This window comes from Zonotrichia albicollis, chromosome 13 (genome assembly GCF_047830755.1).
Source record: "Zonotrichia albicollis isolate bZonAlb1 chromosome 13, bZonAlb1.hap1, whole genome shotgun sequence".
Classification (NCBI taxonomy): domain Eukaryota; kingdom Metazoa; phylum Chordata; class Aves; order Passeriformes; family Passerellidae; genus Zonotrichia; species Zonotrichia albicollis.
In genome coordinates this window covers 6500204-6525730 of record NC_133831.1, presented here as the reverse complement: position 1 = coordinate 6525730, position 25527 = coordinate 6500204, and the positions used below count along the sequence as shown (strand labels likewise).

The following is a 25527-nucleotide window of genomic DNA, read 5'->3' as shown; positions in this document are numbered from 1 at the left end:
GTGAGAAGTGGGATGAAATCGTTAGGATTGATGGGCCAGAGCTAGAGCTATTGATCAGCTGAGGGCCAAGGAGAAGGTCAGGGGCAGAGCTGGTGGGGTGCAAGGCAAGGGGAGCTGGGTGTTGGGCTGCTCCTGTGAGGGCTTTCTTGGCCATCAAGGAGGAGGGACTGCAGCTGGTGGGGACTGGGGAACTGTGGAAACTCTGAGAACAGAAGTTCAGTGTTCCAAATCCATCACCCTCCCCCTAAAGCATCACAGCAGCTTGCAGCTAAGAGAGGTCAGCCCTTGGAAATGGCATTATTCCATCCTCTGAGGGAAGGTAAGAGTGGGCAACTCTGCTGTGTTGTGACAGGTGCTGTGCAGTTGAAAATGCTGATTAATGCTGCCTTTGAGAATGTGCCAGTCTCTGGCCTCCGAGGAGAGAGCCCCTGCTGTCTGTGCTCTGTCTCACGCCTATCAACCTGCTAAACACATACATGCCTCACTCCGAGCACTGCCTGGGCTCTGCTGACAGGGGTTTATTTAAAGCCTGGCTTTGCTCCGAGCAGAGGCCATGGCAGAAGCAGCACACTGGGCCTGGGCAGGGCTGCTGCTGGGGCTCCTGTGCCTGGGGGAGGCAGGAGGGGATGGAGGGGCCTGAGGGGCTGAGGGGCCTCATCTCATTCCAGAGATGGGCACAGAATTCTGCCTCTACAAGAGGTGTCTCCTGGTAGTGGGTGGCTCTCCAGGCCCACAAAGTGAATGCCTGAAGTGAGGTCAGAGTTGAGCAGCTTCATTCAAGGGGAAGGAGCTGAAGGCAGCACACACCCTGCAGGCACAGTGCTCCAGGGCCAGGTACCTTCCTCTGGAAGTCAACTTTACTCTGATGTGCTCAGCCAACCAGTGCAGCTGATGGACCAGACCTTCAATTGCAGGCAGAGGTGCAGCTTTGGAAATGGCTGAGGGAAAAGTCCCCAGGGCCGCCTTGTTCCTGGCCCCAGTGCAGCTGAGCCATGGGAATTTTTCTTGGCTGGTTGCTGGTCTTTTTTTTCTTCTTCTTCTTTTTTTTCCTGGCTTTTGGACAAAATCATCCCATTGCCCTGAGGCAGAGGGGCTGTGAGCACTGTGAGGAACAGGGCTCAGAGGAGCAGCCATCCTGCAGGACTGGTGGGTAGCTTGAGCAGCAAAACAGTGAGGGGTCTGAATGAGCAGAGAAACTTGAATGGGGCCCAGCCCTGTTAGAGGGACAGAGGAGAACATCTCGTTAGGGAAGAGCTCAGAGCCAGGATGGAAAATTACTGGCAGCCCTGTGTTTGGAGGGCAGGAGGCAGCCGGGGGGGACGGGCAGCTGGCCAGCCCCAGCACATGCTTTGTGGGGCACACAGGGCACAGCCCAGCTCTGCCCTGGGCCAGGTCACAGCCTCTGCTCCATCCGGGGCTCGGGGGCTGTGTGGCAGGGAGAGGATGCTGAGCTCCCTGCAGGATTTTACCTTCCCAGGCAGCTTCAGTGGAATGTGTGGTGTCAGGATGTGGAGCAGCAGGGCTGGCTCCTGCCTGTCCCTGTCCCTGTCCCTGCCCATAGCCCACAGTGCAGCCCTGCCCTGTGAAGCCCAGCAGTTCTGGGGACACCAACCCATCTGGCACCAATCTGGGACCTCTGGGCAAGGTTTGAGGTGTTTCTTTTGGGGTACCCAAGATCGAATTGCCCTGCTGTCATTCTGGTTCTGATTGTTTTGGAGCCAGCAAGGTGTGTGCCTTTTGCTGCCCTGGGGATGCGAGGCTGGGACAGATTGTGCCTGCCCTGGGGGTGGGATGTCCAGCCAAGGTGGGTTGCAGGATGGGGCCCATCACCAACCTGCCCAAGACATCCCTCACTATGGTCAAGGATCCAGCATGTCATCCCATGCCCATGAAGCAGCTTTTCCTGGAGGACACCTCTCCCTCAGCACCAGCACATCCCCACAGCCACCAAAGTCACACTCCCACTGCTTTGTGTGCACTGCTGGATTCTGGGAAATGGCTCCTGAGCACTTTTGAAAATAGGTCTTTGGGATATGTCTCACTAACTGCTTATTCTCGTTTCTCCCTCTTTTGAATAGCTTGACTGAAAGAACCCATCCCAGGCTGAAACAACCCAAGGTCCAGGGCTGAGCAAAGCAGAACCAGCAGCCACTGGCTCCCAACAATGTTTTTATTTAAGGGCAAGAATAAACACATCACACTCACGCACAAATGAGGCTAAATTTAGCTGTGACTCCTCTGCACATCGTCACCGGCCTGCCTGTGCCTGGGGTGGTACCCGATGCCCATGGATCCCTTCAATACAGCACATTGATCCTGCTGGTCCTGCACAGCCAGCCTGGGCAGCCAGCACGTCTGCCCCAGGCTGCTTCTCCTCCTGGCCCAGACCAGCCCTGTGTGCAGCACAGCCTCAGCCTGGAGCTGGGGATGGGTGTCAAACCCTGCCCTGTGCCTCGGGGCTTGGATTCAGGCCTCTGCTTCCCAGCTGGTCACCTCTAGGTTCCTCTCTGCTGATGGCAGCTCTGTGCTCTGTCCACCACCAGCTGCACACCTCAGGAGGGGTCCTGGTGGCACTGCCAGCACTGGGTGACACCGTGGGAAGGGTGGCCAAGGGGTGCAGAGCTGCCTGCAGTAGGGTTGGGGTCCCAGGTCACCTCTGCCAGGTCGAGATGGCACCATCACAACAGGAACTTTGGGGAGGAGCAGGGTCATGCTGGAGCATTTGTGTTGGAGTTTTATGGTCCCTGCCTTTTTCATGGAGTCTTTTCAGAGACAGGTAAAATGAAAAGTCCCAGGGCCTCTAATCCTGCCACTTCCCTCTTGCCAGTTCCATGGGTTCAGCAGTTCTGGCCCCCTCTGCCCCTTGAAGGTATGACTGCTGCGGAAAAGATAAATCCCAAGCATGAAAAAGAATTTATTCCCATAGAAACCCCTGGCAACTGAAGGAGAAGGATGAGGTTTAAATGTATGCAATGCCAGGAAGATCAGAGCCAACACTGTCTCATCCTTGACCAGTTCACAGAAAACCCCTTGGCTGCTGGACCCACAGAAGAGGGGGGAAAAGCAGCACTGAAAGTAGGGAAGATCTGATCCCATTGAAGGGCTGGGTGAGGGGCTGGCTCCTACTTGAGGGATTTAAGAGTCCCTGAGCTCCCTGACATCATGGGCTTTTCCTCTCTTTGAGGTGAAAAGGCGAATGAATGCAGCCTGGATGCAGAACTCGTGGTGACTCAGCGGGAGAGGTTGAAATCAGCTGAAATCTGGTTGCCATCCAAAAAGCCTGGGACAAGCTGTTAAAATTGATGTACCAGGGATGAATGTCAGTATGAGCAGACATTTCTCCAGCCCCTCAGCAGCTGTTTGTAGGAGCACTGCCTGTGGCTGCTCTCAAGGCACCCCATGACCCAGCAGGCAAAGGTCTGAGGCAGAGGGGTCTGTTGGCCACTGTGGCTGGCTGAGGGGCAATGAGAATGAGCTCTGAGATACCTGATTCAGGTGCTGAGGAACCAAGCCCACTGAGAGGAGGTGATGGGGTCCTCGGGAGCTCCCCATGTTTTGGTAAGAGCCAGTTTTGGATGGTATGTCCTGTGCAGTTGCCTCAGGCAGCATGGCAGTGGAAGCTGTTACATCCCTAGCTGTGGGAAAAAAATCAGTTAAAGTGATATCAAAGTACAGAGGAAGGAACAGTGGCAGGATGGGCTTGTTTAGTGTGGACACAAGCAGGATTCAACCCTTACTCTGGGGCAAGCCAAGGCCCTCTGTTCTCAGTGTCCCAATTGTCCCAATTCAGGGGAATTCAAGTGATTTACAACCTCCTGCTCTGCCCCAAGCAGCTGCTACCCCACACCTCCAGCATGAGTGTGCATGGGGTCATCATGACCCCAGTCACAGCCTCCACTTCTGGGTGATCCTTCTTCACTGTCATGACCCCTATTCCCTCACAGCCCCAGACCATTATGGCCCTGCTGTGGGGACCTTCATTGCACAGGTCCTTCTTATCCTGGAACTACCTGGCAACCTTGATCAGGCCCATCCTCTGCCCAGGGGAACCTGCATTCCCATGCCCCAGAGGACCCTCAGGTCCCTTGTCATCTGTGGTTTTGTTCCTGGATACTCCCAAGCCCTTTGTCCTTCATGGCCCCACTCTCTAAGACTCCTTACATCCCATGGCCACCAAAGGCTGTGTTCCAGGTACCATTGTAGTGCACAGGTCCCCTCTTGTCCCAGATCCTCCCCAGCACCTTGATTATCACTTTGCCCTGCTCTCAGGGGGACGCAGACCCCTTGTGCCATACCTGGGGCTCCCGAGGGCTCCCGCTGCCCCCTGCTTCTGGGACTCCACGACCACAGGGACCTGTTGGACCTATTGGCCATCACAGTCCCACGCTGGGACCGAAATGGTTCCCCGGACAGTGATGTGTGTCCTCGGCAGCCTGCATCCCCCGTGCAGCCCCCGCACCCCCAGCGCTCCGCGAACCCCCGCAGTCTCCATCTCCCGTTCGCTCCCGCCTCCCTCCCTCAGCCCCGTTATTCTCCCGGTGCCCCCGTTCCCGATCCCGGCCCCGTCCCTCCCCTCCGGCCCCGGCGAGGGGAGGAGGATCCGGCCGGCGGGGCCGTGCCCAGCCCAGCCCCTGCGCCGCCCCGCGCACCTCGCACCGGCTCCGGCACCGACACCGACACCGGCACCGACACCGGCACCGGCTCCGCTCGCCCCCCGCGCCGGGGCCGCCGCCGCCGCTCGCAGCCCGCCCCGCCCGCCCCGGCATGAAGGTGCTCCGGCATAAGATCGAGCTCCTGACAGGTACGGCCCGGCCGCGGCGCCGGAGCGCGGCTGTGGAACCCGGAGGGGCGGCGGGACCGGGGGCGGCGAGAGCCGTCAGCCCCTGAGCCCCCCGAGGAGATGGAGCTGCCCCACAGGCGCACCCTGCCTTTGCTCCCGGGGTGCGGGGGCCGGGCTCGGGTCCTGCCCGAGCTCCGGGAGGCGATGCCTTGCTGCAGCGGGGAAAACCCAGCCGGGGGTGCTGGGGAACGGGAACGGAGTCGGCAGCTCCAGGCAAAGGGGGCGGCAGCAGACAGCCGGGGGTGGGGGGGGGGCTGGGGCATTGCTGGAGCATCCCTGCGGTGCCTCTCCGCTCCTCAGCCAGCCTCCCCTGGGAGCCTCCCCGCTGCCCCGACAATGCGCTGGAGGCTGCTCTTAGCAACAGCCACTGCGAGACAGCCTGAGCCCCCCAGAGCCCCCGGCTGCCTCCGCCACCCCCGGACTCTGCGCTGCTCAGCCCTCATCGGTGTCACTGTGTCCCCGGACCCTGCGCTGCTCAGCCCTCATCGGTGTCACCGTGTGCCCCGGACCCTGCGCTGCTCAGCCCTCATCGGTGGCACCGTGTGCCCTGGCCTGGCCTGGCGGCTCCCGTGGTGTGGCTGCCCGGTCCTGCACCCTCAGCTGGACCGCACTTGAGGGGCTTGTGGGGGCTGCTGGGGTCCTGCGTCCCGCACGGGTTCAGAGACAGCCGTGGCTGTTCTTCCTGCACCGGTGGAGCAGGATGTGGCCAGGCTGTGTCACACTGGGGTTTTCCTTCACCCCATCGTGCTCCCCCATCCCTCCTGCTCGGGGGGCAATGCTGGGGGCACACCAGACTGAGCTGCAAGTTCCCTTCCTCCCTCTGCCAGCCTCACTGAAGGCTGCCTTGGCTTCACTGCCTGGCAGGGGCCAGCCCTCACTTCTCCTGATTTGTCTGCCTGTTTGTTGCTGCTCAGTCAGCCCGAGGTGTCCGTGCCAACATCCTGTGGGCACCACATCCGTGCCAGGGCAGCTCGCAGGTAATCAGTATGGGGACTCCTGTGACACTGAGGCAACATCTCAGGGATCCCTGCCTTGTGACCAAACATGCTCCCAAGTGTGAAATGGAGCTCACAGCCTTGTCGTGATCATGATATAATTATTATTATATAATAATAATAATAATAATAATAATAATAATAATAATAATAATAATAATAATAATAATAGTGCTACAAGCTGGTTCTCCTGCAGTTAGCCAGCAGTGCAGATCCCCGGGGAAGGGAAGCCAATGTGGCTGTTCCTGTCCCATCTATATGCACAGTGCCAGGGCCCTGGCGGGGCAGAGCACTAGTCCCAGACAGAGCACTTGTGTCCTGCTGGGTTTGGAACTGATTGGGAGTTAGGGAAGAGACGTGTCCTGGCTGTGCCAAGGAAACTGTGGCACCACACTGGGAAGGCAGAGTGGGAGCAGAGATGGTGTGTTTGGGGGGTACCCTGGGAATGGGTGCTGCCTGGGGAGCACTGGGGTGAGCTGCAAGGAAAGAGGCTCGTTGCTGGGCACGTTAGCCTGGCAGAAGATGGGAGCCAAGTTTGGAGTTTTGGCTGGGAGACTTGGAGCTGTGGCTTCACCAACCCTCCACAGCAACGGTGGCCCAGTGGGGCTGGGTGAGACTGCTCACAGCCCCACAGCTACGCTGCTGAGGAGGGACAGGGGTTCCTGTGGGAACCCTCATGGGATGCAGAGCACCCAGGGAAGGTGGCAGCGTGGCTGTGATCCTGCTTACTGATCCCTGACTTACTGATCCCTGCTCTATTCCCAAACTCCCACTTTGGGAGACTGTCCACCCTGTGCAGGGGCAGGGCTCTGCCACGTCCCCCTGAGCCAGCTTTGCCCCCACCACTCAAACAAGGTCACGGGGCCTTTCCTCATGGCTCAGCCACCCTCCCTCCCTCCCATACTAGCTGCAGGCTGTAATTAATAAAGGCATTCACCATACACTAAGTGCTGTTCCCAGCCACCCCGGGGCCGTGGCCACACGGCGGGTTGGTGTGCTCAGCGTGGGACTCTCCTGCTCTCCTCCAGACCCAGCTATTGGTGAGGCTGATTTTTCTCCTGTTTTTCCTTCTGGGGTTGTGGGGCTGCTCTGTTGGTGGCTCTGCAGGCTGTGTTGGCTTGGCTGTGCTGGTGGACTGTGGGCCAGGGCTGTCCCTGTGCCACAGAGCCATCTCCCCAGCAGCACAGCCCAGCCTGGAGCAGTGTGCCCCTCTCTTGTGCCCCTCCTTGGGGCTGAGGCCACCTTGCAACATCCCCTGACCTGGTGGGACTCTCTGGGCAGGGGGTGGCACAGAGACTCCTGGTGCTCAGTGCCCTGGGAATCTAGAGAGGCTTTGCAGTGGTGTTTCTCCTTCCCAACAGTCCTGGATTGTTGGATGGCTCCCAAGGAGCAAGGCAAAGTGCCGTGTCTGCAGGGAGCAGGCAGGTGGCACAGCCTGCTTGAGTTTTGAGTGAAAAACCCAGTCGGAGGAGCAAAAACTTTGGAGGACAGTTTATGGCCAGCTCCTGTATTCCTGGTGGCTTTGCAGTATTTGTGGCATTTCTTGGCTGTCCCACATTGTCAGCCTGGGTTCACCTGTGTTTAGAGGTGGAAAAAGTGTGGAGCAGGCTCGGCTGAGGCTGTGTGGATGGAGTGGGTCTGTGTCTGCTGCTGTACAGCCCAGAGCATCCCCGTTATGTCCAGGGAGATTGCACAGATCGGAGACAGCTGGGAGGGTGTGGGATCAGTGCTGGCTGATTTGGAGAAGCAACAGCTTTTCTGAAGGCTTGGTCTTGTGGAAAGGGTGAAAACAGAGGCTGCAAAGGCAATGCCTGAGGTCTGAGTGCAGATAATCCCCCGGCACTAGGATTTGCCAGGTACCCATTCCATTCAAACACAGGGGAGCCTGGACTGCTCCCTGTGTCTTTCACCTTTTGTGTGCAGGCAGCTGCTGATCTCCTTGCTCTCTTATGCTCTCTGAGCTGAGCTTGTGCCTGGGGGTGTTTTTGGAGATGCCAGTGTTGGTTGAGGTCAGCAGCACCCAGTCTCACACTGCTGCTGAGCTGTGGCTCCATGGAGAGGTCTGTCCCCACAAGTCGTGGGGCTGAGGTACCAACAGGCCAGCACCTGATTCACAGGCGAGGAGAAGACTTTGGGAGCAAAGGCTTCACATTTGGATTTCTTCCATCATTGCTGTACAAACTTCAGGCTCTCTCACTGTTCTCTTTCTGCTTGGAACATCCCTCTGCCTCCCAGCATGGCTGAGAAACATCACCCCTCATTCTGCCTGTGCAGGGAGATCTCCCTCTGTCCCATCCATACCTATCTGCAGCCTAAAATTGGCCAAAAATTTGGATTTTCTATCTTTGACTGATGATGAAAGCTGGGATGGCAATTTGGATGTTCTTGCTCTGGGTTGAGTGCTTATGAGGTGACCAGCATGGACAGATGAGGCTGACCCCTCAGTATGCCCAAGATCATGCCCTGGAGATGGGTTTGTCCTTAAATGGGAGAACTGGAGCTGGGCAGGAGCTGGGAGCTGAGCCCATCTAGGCACTGTCTGCTCTGTGCAGAGGGGCTCACTGCAGCCCCTGCACAAGCTGAAGCACCAAGTGCCCACAGTAGATGGGTGCAGTGGAGCTGATTTGGGTCCCATCCCTATGGAAGGGAGCCCTGTGAATCTCTGGGGGCTGGGGCAAAGAGGCCCAAGGAAAGGACGTGCCCTGACCTGTGCCTTGCCCTGCAGGGCTGCTGCTGCAGGAGATGACCATGGCAGGGCTGCACGAGCTGCGCTTCACCGAGGAGAAGCCGCTGCTGCGGGGACAGGACGCCGAGCTGGTGAGTGTGGGGACCACGCTGGCTCTGGCTCCTGCATGTGGGGACAGGGAGCTTGGGAGGGCTGGAGGGGTGGTGTGCTGGTGCTGGGGTGGCACTCTGTGTGTGTGTGCTGGTTTTGGGTGCACATTGGTGCTTTCAGTGCGTGCTCATGGTGATGAGCCCGTGTGGCTGAGCACAGGTGAGGTCTGCAGGGATGATGGATGTGTGTGCACAGGCTGCGCATCATGCTACCTCACACTCAGGTAACACATGCACGTGTGTGCAGCTGTTGTGGAGGGGTGTCTGTGTGTGTGTGTGTGTGTGTGTGTGTGTGTGTGTGTGTGTGTGCACATGTGGGCACTGTGCCCCCTGCAGCCCCAGGAGTGGTGCCTGTGGTGCCAGGGGCTTTGTGAGCTGGGTGGGAGGGCACTGCAGAGGTGAGGGGTGTCTCTGTCCCTAACGGCTCCTTCTCATCCCAGGAGAACTCGGATGTCTTCCTCTCTACTGTGGACACAGACTGGAAGGTAGGAGCAGCCATGGGAGGTGCTGCCCACCCCCGGGTTTCCCATGGAACAGCAGCCTGTGCCCGGGAAAGGCTGGGGGGCACCGAGTGGACTCAGGGGTGTTGTTGTCCCTTTTCATGGGAGGCAGTGCCTGGTCAGTGTCTGTGCATGAGGTTGCTCATCCATCATGGTCCTTGTCAGAGGGGGACAGGGGGATGCTGCCAGGCATCTCTGTGCTGGCGCTCAGATGTGGCTGGTGGGCGCTCGGCCATGGGCTGGGGACAAAACCTTTAAAACAGGCAATTTCTTCTCAGGAAGGCCGAGCTGCTTTTCCAGCCCCTCTACCATTGCCATGGCGATGGTTTCCCAGGCAATGCCAGCTCCCTGCTTACATAAGGGTGTTTGAAAGCCTCCTTCTCTTTTGGAGGGCTGGGGCATTGCCCCCTATACCACCCACCTCTCTTGGAGAGCAGGGCCCCTCTGCTCTCTTGGCTGGCACTGCCCATCTTGTACCTCCATTCCTGCTCTCCAGAGGAGCCCCATGATGCAGCTCCAGCACTCATGGGAGCTCAGCTCGTGCCTGGCTCCCACGTTGGTCTGCATCCCTCTCACACCTCTGCCAAGGCCCATCCTGCACCAGGCTCCCTGGGGAGGGAGGGTGGTGGCTAGTGCTGCCTGTCCCCCTCCCAAAGTGTTCCCTGCCAGGGGACACCAGTGATTGTCACAACTTCAGGCTGTGTGCTGCCACTTTGCCAGCAGTGGGACCAAGGGGAGAGTGGGATTGGGTGGTGATGGCTGAGCCCTTGCAGGTACAGCGCTGAAACAGCAGCACCTGTGAGGACAAAGTAAGTGTGGAATTCATTCATCCTGGGACAAGGGCAGCGGAGCACAGGTCCCAGATTTAGCAGGACCAGAATTTTGAGGCTGGCCCACCTGCATAGGTGGGAGGGTGCAGCTGGTAAGGGAGCAAGGCCATTGGCAGGGTGCTGGGTGCTGCCTGCTGTGGTTCACAGAGTGGGACAAAACTGATGGCCCTCTCAAAAGGCACAAAATAATTAAAATGGTGCCCTCCCCAGCAGCTCCAAAGCTGGTGAGGTGCTGGGGCTGGGAGCAGCAGGGTGTGCAGGGCTGGGCTGCTCCTTTCTCTCCTTGCTCAGGCTTCTGTTGGCCACTGGAGGGGACACCAAACCTCCTGGTGTCACCAGAGAGAGACAGGGAAAGGAGAGGGAGGTGAGGAGGGAGGGAGGTGGCAGTGCTAGGCTGCCCAGAGCTCTCAGTAGCACCAGAGGCACCAGTGTGGCTCTGGCTCAGCTGTGCTGGGGCAGGGCTTGGTTGGCACACAGGGGATATTAAAGAGCAGTGACCCTCCCAGGACAATCATTGTGTATTTCAGGGGCTGGCCCACAGTGGCACTGAGCTGTGTCCCTGGTGGTGCCCAAGTGGAGCAGTTCTGGACAGCAAAGGCCACAAGGATGCACTTCAGGACCTAGAAAAGTAATTGGGCAACAACCAAGGCAGCTTTTCCCAAGCCAGCCAGACCTTTTCACCTCCTGGTTTCCCTCCAAGAGCCTCCGGGCAGGGATTGGCTGAGTTTCCTGGGCTATGCCAGGGCAACCACCTCCTTTTCTCCACTCTGACATTTGCAAGTTGGTGCAGTGCAAAGACTGGGGCCTTCCTGCCATTTCTTGGGGAGATCTTACCCAATTTTCTAGGCTCACCTCCTTGGGATAATCCAATCCAGCCCCCAGCTTAACTCTTCACTGTCCATTCTGCTCCTCCCTGGAGCCAGCGGGATGCTCAGGGTGGCTGGGGCAGTGGGGGGCCTGGGGAGCCCCCACTTGTGCCACCAGCCAAAGTAAAGCCCTTGAGACAAAGCCAAGGTGCAGGAGAGCTGTGGGAAGGTGCCCTGGGACCCAGTGCCCTGGATCCTGCAGGAGGTCTGGGCCACCCACTTGGCATGTGGGCTAGTAGCCAAGGCAGTGGTGATCCCATTTGATGCTGCTGCAGCAAAATCAGCCTTGCTCAGCCCTTCCATCTCCCTGAAGCCCTTTTGCATTCACCTTGGCTCTTCTACCCTTTCTGTCTTCTGTTAATCACTTTCTGTCTTTTTTTATCCCTCTGCATCTCTTGTTTTTTCCTGAGGACTGTGGCTCTCATGGTCTTTGGCTCTACAGGCAGCAGGGCTGGGAAACCAAAACTGGCACCTGGAGTGCCAGGAACCACCTGGGAGCTGGAATTCCCCATCACACTCAGTCCTTCACTTGCAGAGATGCCTCTTTCCAGGTCTGAGCTCCCCACGGGACAGAGCAGTCAGAGTGAAGCCTGGTGGAGGCAGTGGGAATGTCATCCCTCTGCCTGCCTGTCCTTTCTCCCACATCCAGACCTTCTGCCTGTGCAGCCCTGCCTTGTTTGTAGCACATGGCTTTCAGTGGGTTCCTGAAGGGCACTGAAGGGACTGTGGGACTCCTTCTCCATCCACGATTGCCCAGCTTTGTGCTGGTCATGCCAAGCTGGGCAGTGGTGCTGGGCTGGGCAGGGGCAGGCAGGGTGCAGGGGAAGGGCACCCACAGACTGCTTTGGGTTTTTGGGGCTGTGGTGGTGAGAGGCCTCGTTAGAATTAGGGAAGAAATCTTCTACTGCACACATGTGCACATGGGAATACTCACACGTGTGTGCATGCACACAGCATTGTGTCAGTCCAGGGACAAAATCCAACCCCTTGGAGCGGCTGGATTGTCTCTCCTCCTGCTTTATTTGCTTGCCACTGGTGATGCCCAGGTCAGGGAGAAACCCTGCACATCCCCAGGACAGGGACAAACCCTGCACATCCCCTGTGTGCCATCATCCCACAGCTGTGTGGGTGTGCTGCTGGGCGAGGTGACACAGGCATGGACATGTGTGTGCCCCTCTGTGCACACCTGTCCAAGGCTCTGCAGGTGTGCAGCTCGCTGTGCATCCAGCAGCACTAGTGATGGCCGTGGCATCCATGCTGATGCAGCAGGTGTGCTCCTGGTGTGCACGACATGCACAGAACAGGTACTGACACCCACAGGGTCGGGCCTGGGGGGTGTGCCACTCCTCCCAGTGGGGTGTACGTGCTTTGGTGTGGGTCTGGTATTAACATTCCCAGTTTTTCCCCTGGCACACAGGGTTTTGCCAAGCCCATGTGTGTCTGTGTTGGTACGTGTTCCTGTGCATGCACACACATGGTCACGGGCACGTGGCACAGCGCGCCTGCCGTGTCCCTCTCCTGTTTTTTAGTGTGTGCCCGTGTCCATCTGTGGCTGTGTGTGTGCTGCCCTGCCCGGGCACGGCTGCAGGGCCCTGGCCGTGGCTGCGGGCTCTGTGTGGCTCTGTGTGGCCGCAGCCAGGTGTGTGCAGGGGCACAGCGGGCACTGCCCTGGCCGTGCCAGGGCTGCTCCGCGGGAATGCCAGTCCAGACACCCCGCCTGCCTCCGTCTGCCCAAAGAGGGAAGATGGAGAAGGTACCGCACGGTGCCAGGCGTTTTTTCTTCATAAACAAGGGTATTTGGGGCCAATTGGAGCATGAATAATTCCCGCGGCAGCCAATGGCTGAGTGCTGGCTCCATCGCGGCGCTCGCCCGCAATGGAGGCCAAGCCTGCCGAGGGGGAAGGGCGAGGGAGGGCTCAGCGCAGGGCTGGGGCTCCGCTATAAATGCAGGCGAGGGGCTGAGCCAGCGCAGAGCTCCGCTTAGCCCCGGCGCTGCGTTCCCGTGCCCCACACCCGCGCCTCCAGCTTGGCCCACCTGAGCATCCTCGTCCGCCCAGCTCCTCACCATGCCGGAGTGCTGGGATGGGGTAGGTACCGCGTTGCCCTGCTCGCTGCCCTCCCTCCCTCTCTCCCTCCCTCCGCAGGTGTTTTGCCCCAGCATCTCAGCTGCTTGCCCAGGCTGGGCCTTTGCAGCCGGCAGGGCTCGGAGTAGGTCAGGCAGGCAATGGGGCAGGGAGGACCCACGGCTGGGGAGCCCTTCCTTCCCCCAGCCCTGCTGCCGCATCCCTGATGTGCTGCAGGTTTTGGGGACGCATTGTCCTTGAGCGTGTCCTCCCCGAGGCGGGCAGAGATGCTGTGCCCAGGCTGAGGGTGAGCGGCTGTGCCCCGTGCTGGGGCTGTGTGCTGATGGGGGCACAGTGCCCCTTGCCCACCCCCCGAGCTGCAGAGGGACAGGGTCTCTGCCTGTTTTGAAACAAGCCCTCAGTTGTTTTCTTGCCTCTGCGGTGATGGCAACACCCGATGGCAACAGGCTGGTGCAGAGAGGGTGAGAGAGGTGGGAGCACTGCAGCGGTAGCCTGGACATGGGTGGGCTCAGACACCTGTGGGTGCTGAGACCCCCATGTCCCTCCTTGCTGGGGCTGTGGGTTGTCTGTGCCCCTCTCTGCTTGCTGTGGGTTGTCTGTGCCCCTCTTTCCTTGCCGGAGGTTGTTTGTTCCCCTCTCTCCTTGCTGCGTGCATCCCCTGCATGCCGAGGCTCTTCCCCCAGCGAGCATCCCTGCGGCAAAGGGCAGGGCTGTGGTAGCCAGCGGTGCTGCAGAGGCTGCACCACGGGCAGGATGTGCCTGGCTTGCTGGAGGGTGGGGGGCAGGAAGGAGCAGTGCTGAGGCTGGATCTGCTACCGTGGGCAGGTGATTTTGGGGTAGGATTGAAAGCTGAGCTGTTGGGCATGTGATGGGGACCACGGGGATGGTGCTGGCAAGGAGGCAGCCCTGTGCCCAGGACCACACCACATGGATGTCTCCTGCTCTGTGACCTTGGGCCAGGCCCTTGCTCTGCCTCAGTGTCCCAATCTGTTGTTTCAGAGGGATGTCATTGCCTATGCACTTCTGCCTGATGCAGCTGCAGAGGGTGGAGGGACAGCTGTGGATGAGGGATGGGGTCAGGGTGCCCTTGGATGAGAAGAGATGTCTCCTGGATCTGCTTTTGGCCACCGTGTTCCCCCAGGGACAGCAGGTCTTAGTGAGGGGAGGCACTGCAGTGAGGAGACCCTGTCCCCAGGCTGTTCCTCCCACCCAGGCCCGTGTCCTTCAGAGTCCTTGGTGGCGTGTAACCCGCGTGAGCATCCACGTACCTGCTCCCCTCCCACCAGCCCAGCCATGGGGCTGCCAGTGCCAGCAGTGAGGGCTGTGATGCTTGGGCACCCTGCCACCATCCCTGCCCTGCCCTGCCCTGCTCAGCACATACTGCACCCAGCAATCCCAGCCCCGGGGTCACTGCTGCTGGACTGGCTGGTGGGCATCTGGAGGGGAGCTCTGGTCCCTTGTCCATGGGGAGCACCTGCGCTCAGTTTCCTGTGCTGGCTGGCAGCAAGGGCCAGGATGTGGAAGGAAAGGAGCCTCCTAGACAGGGAAACTGAGGCACAGGGTAGTTTTTGTCTCTGTGTGGGGGCACTGCCATTTCAGGTTTTAAAGTTACTTTAGCTGTAATTTTGGGATCAGTTGCAGCATTTCCTGGAGTGCTGTCCAAGGTCTGACCTCTGCCTGTTTGTCCCAGATACATCAAATCTGTGCCCAACTGGGCCATGCTGTGAGCCCCTCCCTTGTTGCCAAAATTTTCTTGGTCTCAAGCCCTTGAAGATCCCCTTCCCTTCCCTTCCCTTCCCTTCCCTTCCCTTCCCTTCCCTTCCCTTCCCTTCCCTTCCCTTCCCTTCCCTTCCCTTCCCTTCCCTTCCCTTCCCTTCCCTTCCCTTCCCTTCCCTTCCCTTCCCTTCCCTTCCCTTCCCTTCCCTTCCCTTCCCTTCCCTTCCCTTCCCTTCCCTTCCCTTCCCTTCCCTTCCCTTCCCTTCCCTTCCCTCATGATTTGTCCTGCTTTCTACCCTCTCTGGAATACCCAGAGCTGTTTTTTCCTGGGACAGCTGCTTCTCTTTCCCGTGTCTTCCCACAAGACCCAGCCATTTGGGGAAGCAGCAGGGAAGGGTGTGATGGCAGGAGAGGATGAAAGAATGCCTTAGGGCATGTGGGCATCACCCTTTGTCTCCTCTTCCCCAGGAACACGACATTGAGACCCCCTACGGGCTGCTGCACGTGGTGATCCGGGGCTCTCCCAAGGGGAACCGCCCGGCCATCCTGACCTACCACGATGTGGGCCTCAACCGTGAGTGCTGCTCCCAGCTGGGGCTGCAGGGCAGGCAGGGCTGAGCCCCAGGGCTGCCAGGACATCACCCTGGCTCAGCTCCTTTGCTCCCACCCATGGCTGCACGGGGTATCTGAAAGCACCAGGGGAATTTGGGTGCTCAGCTGGACACAAAGCCCAGGCACAGCCAGGAGGGCTTGGCCACCCCAGTGCTGCCTGCCCGCCCACAGCACAGCAGGCAGGGATGGGACACGGGGGATGCTGCCCACGGCAGGGATGGGACACGGGGGATGCTGCCCACAGCAGGGATGGGACATGGGGGATGCTGGGCTGGTTCTCACTGCCATCTCCAGCCTGTTGGTATTCAGAGCATGGACCCAGCTGGCAGCAGAGCGGAATGGGGGATAAGAGAGACTGGGAATAGCAGGAAAGGAGGGACCCCGAGCTGGGGCTCTGATGTGGAGGTGTTGTACTTTCTGTCAGCCTGCAGCCCTAGACCTGCACCCAGAGCCCTGTGCCCCCAGCTGAGCCAGGATGCTCAATTCCCTGCGAGTGGGGAGAAGCATCTCCCGCTCTGCTGGCGGCTGAGGCTGAGTCACTGACATGCCACATGAGCTGTGTCACCATTGCAGCAGCTCTGGCTGCTCAGGTACACGTCATGTTGGCTGCAAGGCCTCACAACCTGCCTCACCCCACGTGTTGGGAGGCATGTCCAGCACTGATGCCATGGGACAGAACAGGACAGGAGCCCTCCGAGCCCTGGTAGTGTCTGTATCCCACTGCAGTGCTGGGGTCTTGTCCACAGCTGGGGATGTTTCTTTGGCTCTTTCCAAACAGGGAGATTTGCAGCTGTTCCTCAAATCCTGTGTTTGCTTGAGGACAGGGCTAATAGCCCAGGCTGCTAATCCTGCTGCCCACTGGGTGGTCTTGCAGTCCTGGGCTCTGCATCCCTCAGCCCCATCCTTCTGAGAATGAGGTCACCCCAAACTCCCTATTCTGGCTGTGTCTGTCCATCCCCATGCCTCCTGACACCTGGAGGGATGCAGCCCTTGCTAACAGCAACTGTGGTCCCTGCTGGGAGGACAAGGAGCCTGGAGGGAGGGGATGGGATGGTTTTGGTGTCACCTCCTGGCTGAAGGGCAGTGGGAGGGTGGGCAGCTGCTGTCCATGCTGCCTTGACCCACCAGGCCCCAGAGTTGGGGTGTTTGGTCTCTGATACCCACCTGCCCTTTGACAGACAAGCTTTGTTTCAACACCTTCTTCAACTACGAGGACATGCAGGAGATCACAAAGCACTTTGTGGTGTGCCACGTGGATGCACCAGGACAGCAGGCAGGAGCCTCACAGTTCCCTCAGGGGTAGGTGCCAGCTGCAGGGGCTCACTGTGCCTGCTGGGGTGTCACCTCCCTGCCCCTTGGGTTGTTGCTGCGTGGCAGTTGTGCTCTGCCTGTGGGTCTTTCCAAAGCCTGTGGCAGATGACTGGCCCTGGGTGGGTGGTTTGCAGGTGGGTGGCATTTCCCTGCCCATTTCAGGCAGCCCAGCTGCCCTGTCCCAGACACTGTGCTCTGAACAGGTTCCATAACGACCATCCTGTGCCTCCCTGTGCCACAGGTACCAGTACCCATCCATGGACCAGCTGGCTGCCATGTTACCCAGCGTGGTGCAGCATTTCGGGTGAGTCAGCCTCTCTTCCACAGCTGCTGGCTGAGGGTCCTGGCAGGGACATGGACAGAAGACAAGGATTTGGGGCTGGGGGAGTTGTCCCTGTAAGCTGACATCCAGCAACTCTTCTTGCTGTGGGTGGAGGGGTGTCCCAGGGAACGTGTTGGAGCCTGCTGTCCCTCATGTACCCCTCTCCATGTTTCCAGGTTCAAGTATGTGATTGGGATCGGTGTTGGGGCAGGAGCCTACGTGCTGGCCAAGTTTGCGGTGAGCCTGGGGCTGGGATGGGCTGGCCTTGAGCTGTTTGTACCTGCTGCCAGTCCAGGGCATGGGGAAGAGCAGGAGCTGGTACCTCCAGGCAGTTTCTGTTGCTGCAGAGGCTCCCGGGGGGTTGGGGGACACAGGACAGCAGTGCCAAGGCCACAGTGGCTGGGTGGTCTCCCATTGCTCCCAGGACGGGGTCACATCAGCTCCATTGCAGTGGCTCTGGTGGGGGGCTGCCCAGGGCACATCTCCCCTCCCCTCTGAGCCTCTCCCCTCTTGCTCTCTGCAGCTCATCTTCCCTGACCTGGTCGAAGGGCTGGTCCTGATGAACATCGACCCCAATGGCAAAGGCTGGATTGACTGGGCAGCTGCCAAGGTGGGCAGGCCCCGACCCCTCCTGCCAGTCCTGGCAGCTTCCTGGGGCAGGAGGCAGCCAAGGCAGTGCAGTAACTCCCTGTGCTCCCTCTGCAGCTCTCTGGCCTCACCAGCACACTGCCAGACATTGTCCTGTCCCACCTGTTCAGCCAGGTAAGGGCTGTGCATCCTCCAGGCCTCTGCCACCAGTCCCTGGCCCAGCATCCCAGCTGGGTCACCTGGGCTGTGCCCTGCCAGTGCCACAGTGCCACTGGGCCTGTCCCATATACGGGGTTGGGCTCAGTCAAGCCCTGCCTGGTCTGAGGCTTAACCTTGATAAGTTTGTGACCTGTGCCTATGTCCTGCCTGGGTGTGCTGCCTGCAGCACCACTGTGCCCAGCTGCAATGCCCAGCTTCCCTTTTCTGTGCTGGCATGGGCAGGACTTGGGGAGCAGGGTGTGTCCCCAGCACCTGCCCTGACCTCCATCCCCTGCTGGCACAGGAGGAGCTGATGAACAACACGGAGCTGGTGCAGAGTTACCGGCAGCAGATTGGCAGTGTGGTGAACCAGTTCAACCTCCAGCTCTTCCTCAACATGTACAATGGGTGAGTGCTCCAGGCAGCCCCACTGCAGGGCTGGGTCCCTGTCTGTGCTAGAGTGAGGGCTGCAGTGCTGGTGAGTGGCTCTGAGGTCACTGTGAGAGCCCACACCCCTGTTGGGTGCTGTCATCACCCTCCAGTGCATGCAGGCAGCAGTGCAAACCTGTCTGCCACTGCTGGCTGGGCATGTGGGAGTGGTGGTGCCTGAGCCATGTCCCAGAGCCCACTGCCATGGGTACACATTCCCACGTCTCCTCCTGCACTGGGTGCTGGCACAGGCCTGGGAAAGGGGGCAGAGATGCCGTCTCATGCATGTAGGGGTTTGGGAGCCCTGCCACTCTGCTGGGTGCTTCATCTTGTGGCAGAGATGGCTGGGGCATCCTCCATGCACAAGGTGCTGGGACAGAAGGGCTGTGTGTGGCTTCTTGGGGCTGACAGTGGCTTGATTCTTGTGCTGTGGCATCAGTGGTGGCACCTGCTCACGAGCTCACACTGGCCTTTCTCCCCCATCAGCCGCAGGGACCTGGACATCAACCGGCCTGGGACTGTGCCCAATGCCAAGACGCTGCGGTAAGAGTCACACCAGCAAGTCATGGAGGGGTCCCTGGGCAGGGAAATTCACTCAGACCAATCCCTGACCAGGCCCCTTCTCCTGTCACTTCCAGCTGCCCCGTGATGCTGGTGGTCGGAGACAACGCGCCTGCTGAGGAGGGGGTGGTGAGTGCTGCAGGGCGCCAGGCGGGCGATGCCCACGCACGGGCACGCACATGTTCACTGCCTGCTCACACACACGGCAGCTCCTGGGGGTGGGAGTTGCTTGCTCGTGTGCAGACCTGCCTGCTCGTGTGGGCACCTCTGCATACACAGCGCTGTGTGGTTGCCACACCTGGAAAACTTCCCTTTCTTCTATGCCCAGATGTGTTCTGTGCACGCTTGGCTGTGTCGGCACACGGGCGCTCCCTGCTCTGCCACATGCACCCACACAGCTGCTGGCACACTTGTGTGTCTGTACACACCCGTGTGACACAGAGTGACTCACCAGTCCCCCTCACCTCCCGTTCCAGTCCCCAGACTCATGGGGGGAAAGTCCCCTCTGTCCCATGGCAGGGATGGAGGTCCTGCAGGTGCAGGGCTCCCCTAGTGCCCTGTCTGCTCCTGGCTGGGGTGGGATTTGCCAGCTGGAATGCTGTGGGACAGTGGACTACTTCTTCTTGGCTCCTGGCTTCCTAGGGTGCTAATATCATCTCTCTTGCCTGCAGGTGGAGTGTAACTCCAAGCTGGATCCCACCAACACCACATTCCTGAAGGTAGGCTCGTGGCAGTAGGGAAGTTCCTGCTGCCTATGAAATGCCCCATTGCCTTCTGCCCCAGGGCTGCAGGGTGTCCCCATCTCTCCATTCCAGGTCCATCATGGCCCTTGAATCTGGGGGTGTATGGGCAGAGCAGGGTGACCCCAGCAGTGGCATCCTGCCAGTGGGTACGGGGGGATGGTGGGCAGTACAGGCACCCTCCCAAACTAAGCAGGACCTTCTCTTTGCAGATGGCTGACTCTGGTGGGCTGCCCCAGGTCACACAGGTGAGCCCTCACAATTTCCCCAGTTACCTGGGCATACTGGGCCCTGAGACATGCACTGGTGCTGTCCTTGGCTAGCTGGGGATGGGCTGATGAGGGCATAGGGGTCTCACACTGGGGCTGCCAGAAGCTGCTCAGGGCTGAGAGGGTATCTCAGCCTCAGTGCTGCCTCAGCTCAGCTCACTCTGCTCTCTCCCTACAGCCAGGCAAGCTGACCGAAGCCTTCAAGTACTTCCTGCAAGGCATGGGCTACAGTGAGTGCTGGGGCTGGGCTGGGGCTGGTGTGGGTCTGTGTGTGCCCATGTGTGTGCTGACCTGCTGCAGGTCTATCTGTCAGTGTGTCCACAGGGGACTGGGGAGTACAGGCTCTGTGTGCACACAGATGTGTGTACAAAGGCTCTGTGTTACAAATGTGTGTGTCAGGCTCCCCGTGTTGGTGTGCACATATGTGTGTGTGTGGGCATGCATGAGCAGGGGCTGTGTGTGTGCAATGAAGACAAGCAGAGCTGACGTCCAGAAGTCTGTGTGTGTGTGTGTGCACAGTTTAAGACCATGTGTGTGCACATGTTGACCTGTGTGTGTACATGTTGACCCGTGTGTGCATGCTTGCAAAAGTCCATGTGTGTGGGTGTCTGTGTGTCCGTGTGTGTGTGCAGTGTGTGTGCACAGGGACAGCTCCGTGAGCAGGCACACGTGGGCTGGGCAGGGGCTCCTGGCCCAGAGGAGTGGCTGACAGGGCTGACACTCTCTCTCTGCCCTCCCTGCCCTTCTCCTGCCCCTGCCAGTCACCCACCTGAAGGATCGGAGGCTGAGTGGAGGCACAGGTACCGCTCAGTGCCCGCTGCTGCATGGTGCCTGCCTGGCCTGTGCCCTCCAGCTGCCTGGGCACCTCTGGGAGCAGCCTGGGTGCAGGACTGGCCCTTTCCTGCCAGATGCCCACTGCCTCGCTCTGCTTTGCCTGAGATGGCCCCCTAAGCCAGGGCTGGGGGCTGAGAAATGCCATTCAGACAATTCCCCCTCCATGCAGGCACAGTCTCAGCAGTGTGCCCACTGTACCCTCTTCCAGGTGGGCCATCCTGGCTGAGGGATGGTGCCACCTTCCTTGCACACCCTGGGCAGCCAGGGGAGCTCTGATCCCAGCTCACTCTTTTCCTGGAGCATGGTAGTCAGGGGTTCCCACTGCCTGATGCCCAGAGGTTGCATGCCCAGGAGTGAGCCTGGTGTTCAGCCTGCCCAGAGCAGCCCTGCCCTGCTGTCCCTCACCTGGAGCTGCTCGTGTTGTCACAGCACCGCTTGCTGCAAGCTTGTGCCCAGGCTCAGTTGCATTGGGGAGCAGGGCTGGTGGCAGTGTTGGCTCAGGTTTTCAGAGGGATCTGAGCACCGTGGCTGTCTCTGTGTGCCCGTGCAGTGCCATCTGCCAGCATGACCCGCCTGGCACGCTCCCGCACGGCCTCCCTCACCAGCGCCAGCTCCGTGGATGGCACCCGCCCGCGCGCCTGCACCCACTCGGAGAGCACCGAGGCCATGGGGCAGATCAACCACACCATGGAGGTTTCGTGCTGAGGCCCGCGCCCGCCGCCGACGTCTCCTTCAGAGCCATCTCCCATCCGTCAGCATCCCGCCAGCACCCACCCGCCCCGTGGACATCCTCCACCAGGGCCCTCGCTTCTTCGGGGTCAATTTGTCTTCTTTGCCATTGGCCTCACCCCCTTGTCTGGTACAGGAGAAGGAGAGGGGCTTTGTCCAGCAGTCACACATGGTTCTGCATTGGTCCTCACCCTCCCCAGCATCGGCCTGGCCCTGGCTTGGGAGGGTGGGTGGCAGGGGGACAGGGCCAGGATGGGGTAGCAGGGTCAGGGTGGTGAGATGGGGACAGGATGTTATGATGGGATGGGACAGCACGTGGAGAGGACACAGGAGGTAGGTTGGTCTCCCAAGTTCAACTGATGGCTGACCAAAAGGAATACAGGAACAGGGAGCAGCGTTACTGGGAGGTCACTGGTCTGTACCTAGGGATGCAGTTTTCATTTCTCCCTGGTGGCCCTCTCTAGGGAGAGCTAGCACGGGATCCCCCAGCACACCCAGGACTTGCTACCCCAGAGCTGGCTGAGCCTCATGAGAAATCACATCCCAAACTGTCCCTTCGCCCTGGTCATGTACCCTGAGGGCTGCCCTGGGGCAACTGAAGAGAGGTCAGCCCTACTCCAGAAGCTATAATGGCAGAAGGGTGGCCTGAGTGTCCCCCTGCCACCGGAGGTGGCACTTCCTTGGTCCCTTGTTGCAAGAAGGACAATTACCATCTGCCACCAGAAATGCACTGGGGAGGGAGGAATTGGCTGGCTTGGCCCTGCCACACTGTCAGTTCCACTCCCAGCTCTTGGGCTGAGCCTGCCAGGGTCCAGAGGCCACTGTTTCAGGGATGTCACACAGCAAATCCCACCTCAAGTTTTGCCACAACCTGTGGGTGTCATCACCGAGGAGCCATTAGCAATAAGATGAGACAGTCCCCCCGCCGTGCTGGGGAGCCCTCAGCACCCCCTGCCCCGCAAGGTGCCTCACCACAAGGTGCTGACACTGTGGGGTGACCCATGGGATGTGGGGAGCGCTCCTTGGTCTGGCTTTGCCCACACGGCTGCCCAGACCCACCGAGGCTCCCCAGATCCACCCCCCACCTCCAGCACTTTGCCTGCACACCGAGCAGGGCGTCTCTCAAGGGCTTGGCTCCCCCCAGGCCGTGGGGCCCCCACCAACTCCAGGTGGCTCTTGCCTCTCCCACTCAGCACAGAGACCCCTGTCATTGCATAACCCCAGTGATGGCCACCCAGCCTCTGCTGCCCGAGCAGCCGTGCCCAGCCCCTCCTGGCACAGGTAAGGATGGCCCTGCCTCTGCTGATGGGTGCTCAGGTCTCTGTAGGGTGTCCATAGGGGACCTGAGCAGGGAACCCACCAGGTGCCACCACCTGGGCGAGCAGAACCAGCCCGCTGGAGCAGGTCCTAGCCAGCCCCACAAAAGCATTCTGCCCTCAGACCCCATCCCTGCTCCCCAGTGAAGGGCACAGAGCTCCTGGGGCTCCCAGCGGGTGTATGAGGGCTTTTGGCCCTGAGACCCGTGCCCCACCCAAACCCTCCCCTGGTGAAAGGTCACCCCAAAACACCAGTGTGCCCCTTTGTCCCCCACTTTGTTCTGCTGTGTGCTTCCTTCTTGGTGTGACTCTGAAAGCTACGTAGCTCCTTTTTATGGTAGATACCGCTGCGATCTCTTGTTTTCTCAGCGTGTCCTTCCAGATGATATATATATATAAATACCTATACATAATATATATATAAGGGTTTGCCCAATCCCTGACCTTTTTGGGTTCACTCCTCCTCGCATTCTTGTCCAAGCAGTGCCGTGTGGTTTCCCTGGAGGTGGTGTGGCCGTGCTCGCCTTCAGTTCCTCACCTTGGTTTTGTTGGTTGGTTGGTTTGGTTTTCCCTGGTGGTTTGTTCTTTTGATTTTTGTTGGTTTTCCTTTTTTTCCTCAGTCACAGCGGAATTTAACACATTTTCCTGTCTGAGTGCAGCCTGGTTTTGTCACAGCGGCACGGAGGCCGCAGCACTCGTGAGACAGCAATATGTAAACCGGATCTAACTAACCTGTTGTTGTAGAGAGGAGTTACTGTGTTGGAAATAAACCAACTAACTAATAAAGATGTTAAGAACCTGCTGTGCTCTTTACAACATGCTGCAGAGAAATGGGTCTGAGCCCAGCTGGGGCCTGCCTGCAGAGACCTGGCAGTCACAGAGGACAAGGGGGACACACCTTGGCCACCAACCCCACTAGTGATGCCCACATGGGGGAAAGCTGTGGGTGCTTTGGCTTTGGGGTAGCCATAGGCAGGCTGCCCTGTGTGTAAAGAGTGGATGGAGGCTGGAAAGCTGCCAGTTGTAGCCAGTGATGTTGGATCCAAGGGGTATCCACTGGGGAAGGAAAGATCTGTTTCTGCACAACTGTGGGGATGAGCAGGGTCCTTGGGAGACTCAGCTTTCGTGTCCACTCCCTGTTTGTTTCCCCATCAAGGTCTGAGTGTCCCAGGCCATGGCCCTTTCCAAGTGCATGAAGTCCTACCAGGGAAGGATCCCATCCCTGCATCCTTGTCCCCGCTTGAGTGTGTCAGTATCTGCCTCGTGCTGGGTCACTCCAGACTGGTCCCAGTCCCTGCAGAGGGCCCAGAGCCAAAGATGGAGACACTGTGGCTGTGTAATCCACACTCATGGCTGCCTGGGGTGGGCAGAGCAAGCCTGGGCATGTGGGGGGAATGCAGAGGGCCAAGGCTGAGCTCAGGGGTGGGCAGGCAGCCCAGGAGCCTTTCTGGGCTGGTTTGGTTCTGCTGGTCAGGGTAAGCCTCACCTGGGGGGATGGGGTACACTGCACACACCCCACCCTTATCACTGAAATGCAGAAATGCTGCTGTATCCATCCAGGACATGATGCAGATTTTATGCTGTACAGATGGCTGGGATAGGATGTCAGACAAATTATTTCCACATTCCCACTGAATGCAATTCATGGAGTGCTGGATGCTGAATACTGACAAACTGCAACAGGAAGAAAACTAACAACTCCATATCCCTACAGTACTACTGCTAAATTAAAACTCTTTTTCTGTACTTCAGATTAAATAATCTATTTTCTTGGGACCTGGTCCATCTCACATTCAGTTACCTCTTCTTGGAAGCTTTCCTTCCCAAATGTTTACCCAAAAAAAGTATAGTCACAGCTTTTTTTAATGCTGCCAGTAATACTTGCATGAGAACAGGCTGTTGATGATGCATGAGTTTTTATTTCTAGCAGGAGGAGATCATTTAGTACGTGTAATCCCTCGGGGAAACCTGCAAAGCAAGGGGAGCAGCAGGGCAGAAAAAAATTCAGGCTGTTTTTTCTGGCCAGATACGGATGCTATTAGTGGGGAGTGAGGAAACGATATAGGTCAGTGTCTCAAATAGTGCATGAAAATTCGAGTTAGAGCCTGCGGTGCATCTGTGAGGCTGCACTGCCACCTGGTGTGGTTTGGAGTGCTCACATCCTCTGCCCAGCGCCGCCTTTGCCTTGATTTTTGTTTAAAACACCCCTCTAAAGGACAACAATGCTGTTACAGCCGCTGGCTGCTGGGTTTGGTTATGTAAACAGACAGAAATATGACAGCACACAGGTCTGGGAATCAGAAGCAGCTGAGCAATGGTGACAGCCATTCCCTCTCCATCTATCACAGCTGCACAGGGGAGAGGGCTTCAGCTGCCAGCACAGAGTTACTGCAGCTTTCTGCCAACTCACTGAATGCTTCAGCCTTTGCAGCTGACTGTGCTGTGTCACCAATGAGCCAGGGTTGGTAAGGTGACTGTGTTTGTGCCTCTGAGCAGGTGAAGCCACCTGCAGGGTCCCAGGTGGGTGTTGGTTCTTCTCTCCAGCCAGGCCTTCCTCAGCAAGGATCCCTCACTAATGAGGAAGAGTCTCATCCCCGAGATAAGGTGGGGACAGCTAACGGGATAAAGAACTTTTGCCCTTCAAGACCAGTTCATTTCCCATTGCTTCCCAGGGCCTCACTGTATTCACCGCTCTGAAAGCGGCTTCCAGAGGGCTGAAAGCCTCTGACACCCTGAAAGTCACGGAACTGCTCAGATGGGAAGGTACCTTGGGAAATCTTCAGTCCAATCCCCCTTCCAAGGCACAGTTACCTGGAGCAGGTGGCACAGGAACGTGTCCAGATGTGTTTTGAATGTCCACCTCCCTGGGCAGCTACTCCAGAGCTCTGCCACCCTCCACGTAAAAAAGCTCTTCCTCATCTTGAGGTGGAACTTGTGTTTTAGTTTATGGCC

The 25527-nt window shown here is 58.7% G+C and overlaps 2 protein-coding genes across 12 annotated transcripts; one reads left to right on the top strand and one right to left on the bottom strand.

Annotated features, from left to right (window-relative positions):
* Positions 1–912: 912 nt before the first annotated feature.
* On the bottom strand, positions 913–5671 carry LOC102063027 (uncharacterized). 8 transcript variants are annotated; one of them, XM_074550827.1, is made up of 4 exons: positions 4924–5671; positions 4296–4363; positions 3487–3631; positions 913–3290 (listed from the first exon to the last, which is right to left on the bottom strand). In XM_074550827.1, the coding sequence occupies exons 1-4, from the start codon at positions 5101–5103 to the stop codon at positions 3231–3233; spliced, it is 453 nt and encodes a 150-aa protein (XP_074406928.1). In that variant the 5' UTR covers positions 5104–5671; the 3' UTR covers positions 913–3230. The 8 variants fall into 8 exon arrangements, 2 of the variants coding, with proteins under 2 accessions (XP_074406928.1, XP_074406927.1); XM_074550826.1 differs by having other exon boundaries at positions 1223–3290; positions 3487–3635; positions 4924–5670; XR_012582410.1 differs by having other exon boundaries at positions 1810–3290; positions 3487–3635; positions 4296–4354; positions 4924–5666.
* Positions 4668–23377, top strand: NDRG4 (NDRG family member 4). Of its 4 annotated transcripts, XM_005489926.4 has the most exons (17): positions 4668–4801; positions 8561–8652; positions 9111–9155; positions 15135–15240; positions 16457–16577; positions 16831–16893; positions 17088–17148; positions 17435–17521; positions 17617–17673; positions 18002–18105; positions 18613–18669; positions 18765–18816; positions 19359–19406; positions 19640–19675; positions 19875–19926; positions 20458–20496; positions 21081–23377. In XM_005489926.4, exons 1-17 carry the CDS (start codon positions 4765–4767, stop codon positions 21233–21235), a joined length of 1212 nt encoding a protein of 403 aa, XP_005489983.1. In that variant the 5' UTR covers positions 4668–4764; the 3' UTR covers positions 21236–23377. The 4 variants fall into 4 exon arrangements, with proteins under 4 accessions (XP_005489983.1, XP_005489984.1, XP_005489985.1 ...); XM_005489927.4 differs by lacking the exon at positions 20458–20496; XM_005489928.3 differs by lacking the exons at positions 4668–4801; positions 8561–8652; positions 9111–9155 and adding an exon at positions 12793–12953.
* The last annotated feature ends 2150 nt before the right edge of the window (positions 23378–25527 follow it).

Bases quoted from the DNA above. Each gene is read 5' to 3' on its own strand.
- NDRG4 (XM_005489926.4), top strand. From the start codon at position 4,765: ATGAAGGTGCTCCGGCATAAGATCGAGCTCCTGACAG. The intron at 8,653-9,110 runs GTGAGTGTGGGG...TTCTCATCCCAG, and splicing joins GGGGACAGGACGCCGAGCTG to GAGAACTCGGATGTCTTCCT. The intron at 17,674-18,001 runs GTAAGGGCTGTG...CTGCTGGCACAG, and splicing joins TGTCCCACCTGTTCAGCCAG to GAGGAGCTGATGAACAACAC.
- LOC102063027 (XM_074550826.1), bottom strand. From the start codon at position 5,114: ATGCTCCAGCAATGCCCCAGCCCCCCCCCCACCCCCGGCTGTCTGCTG. The intron at 4,364-4,923 runs GTGCGCCTGTGG...GATGGCCAATAG, and splicing joins ACCCCGGGAGCAAAGGCAGG to GTCCAACAGGTCCCTGTGGT. The intron at 3,636-4,295 runs GTATGGCACAAG...TTTTTCCCACAG, and splicing joins GGAGCCCTCGGGAGCCCCAG to CTAGGGATGTAACAGCTTCC.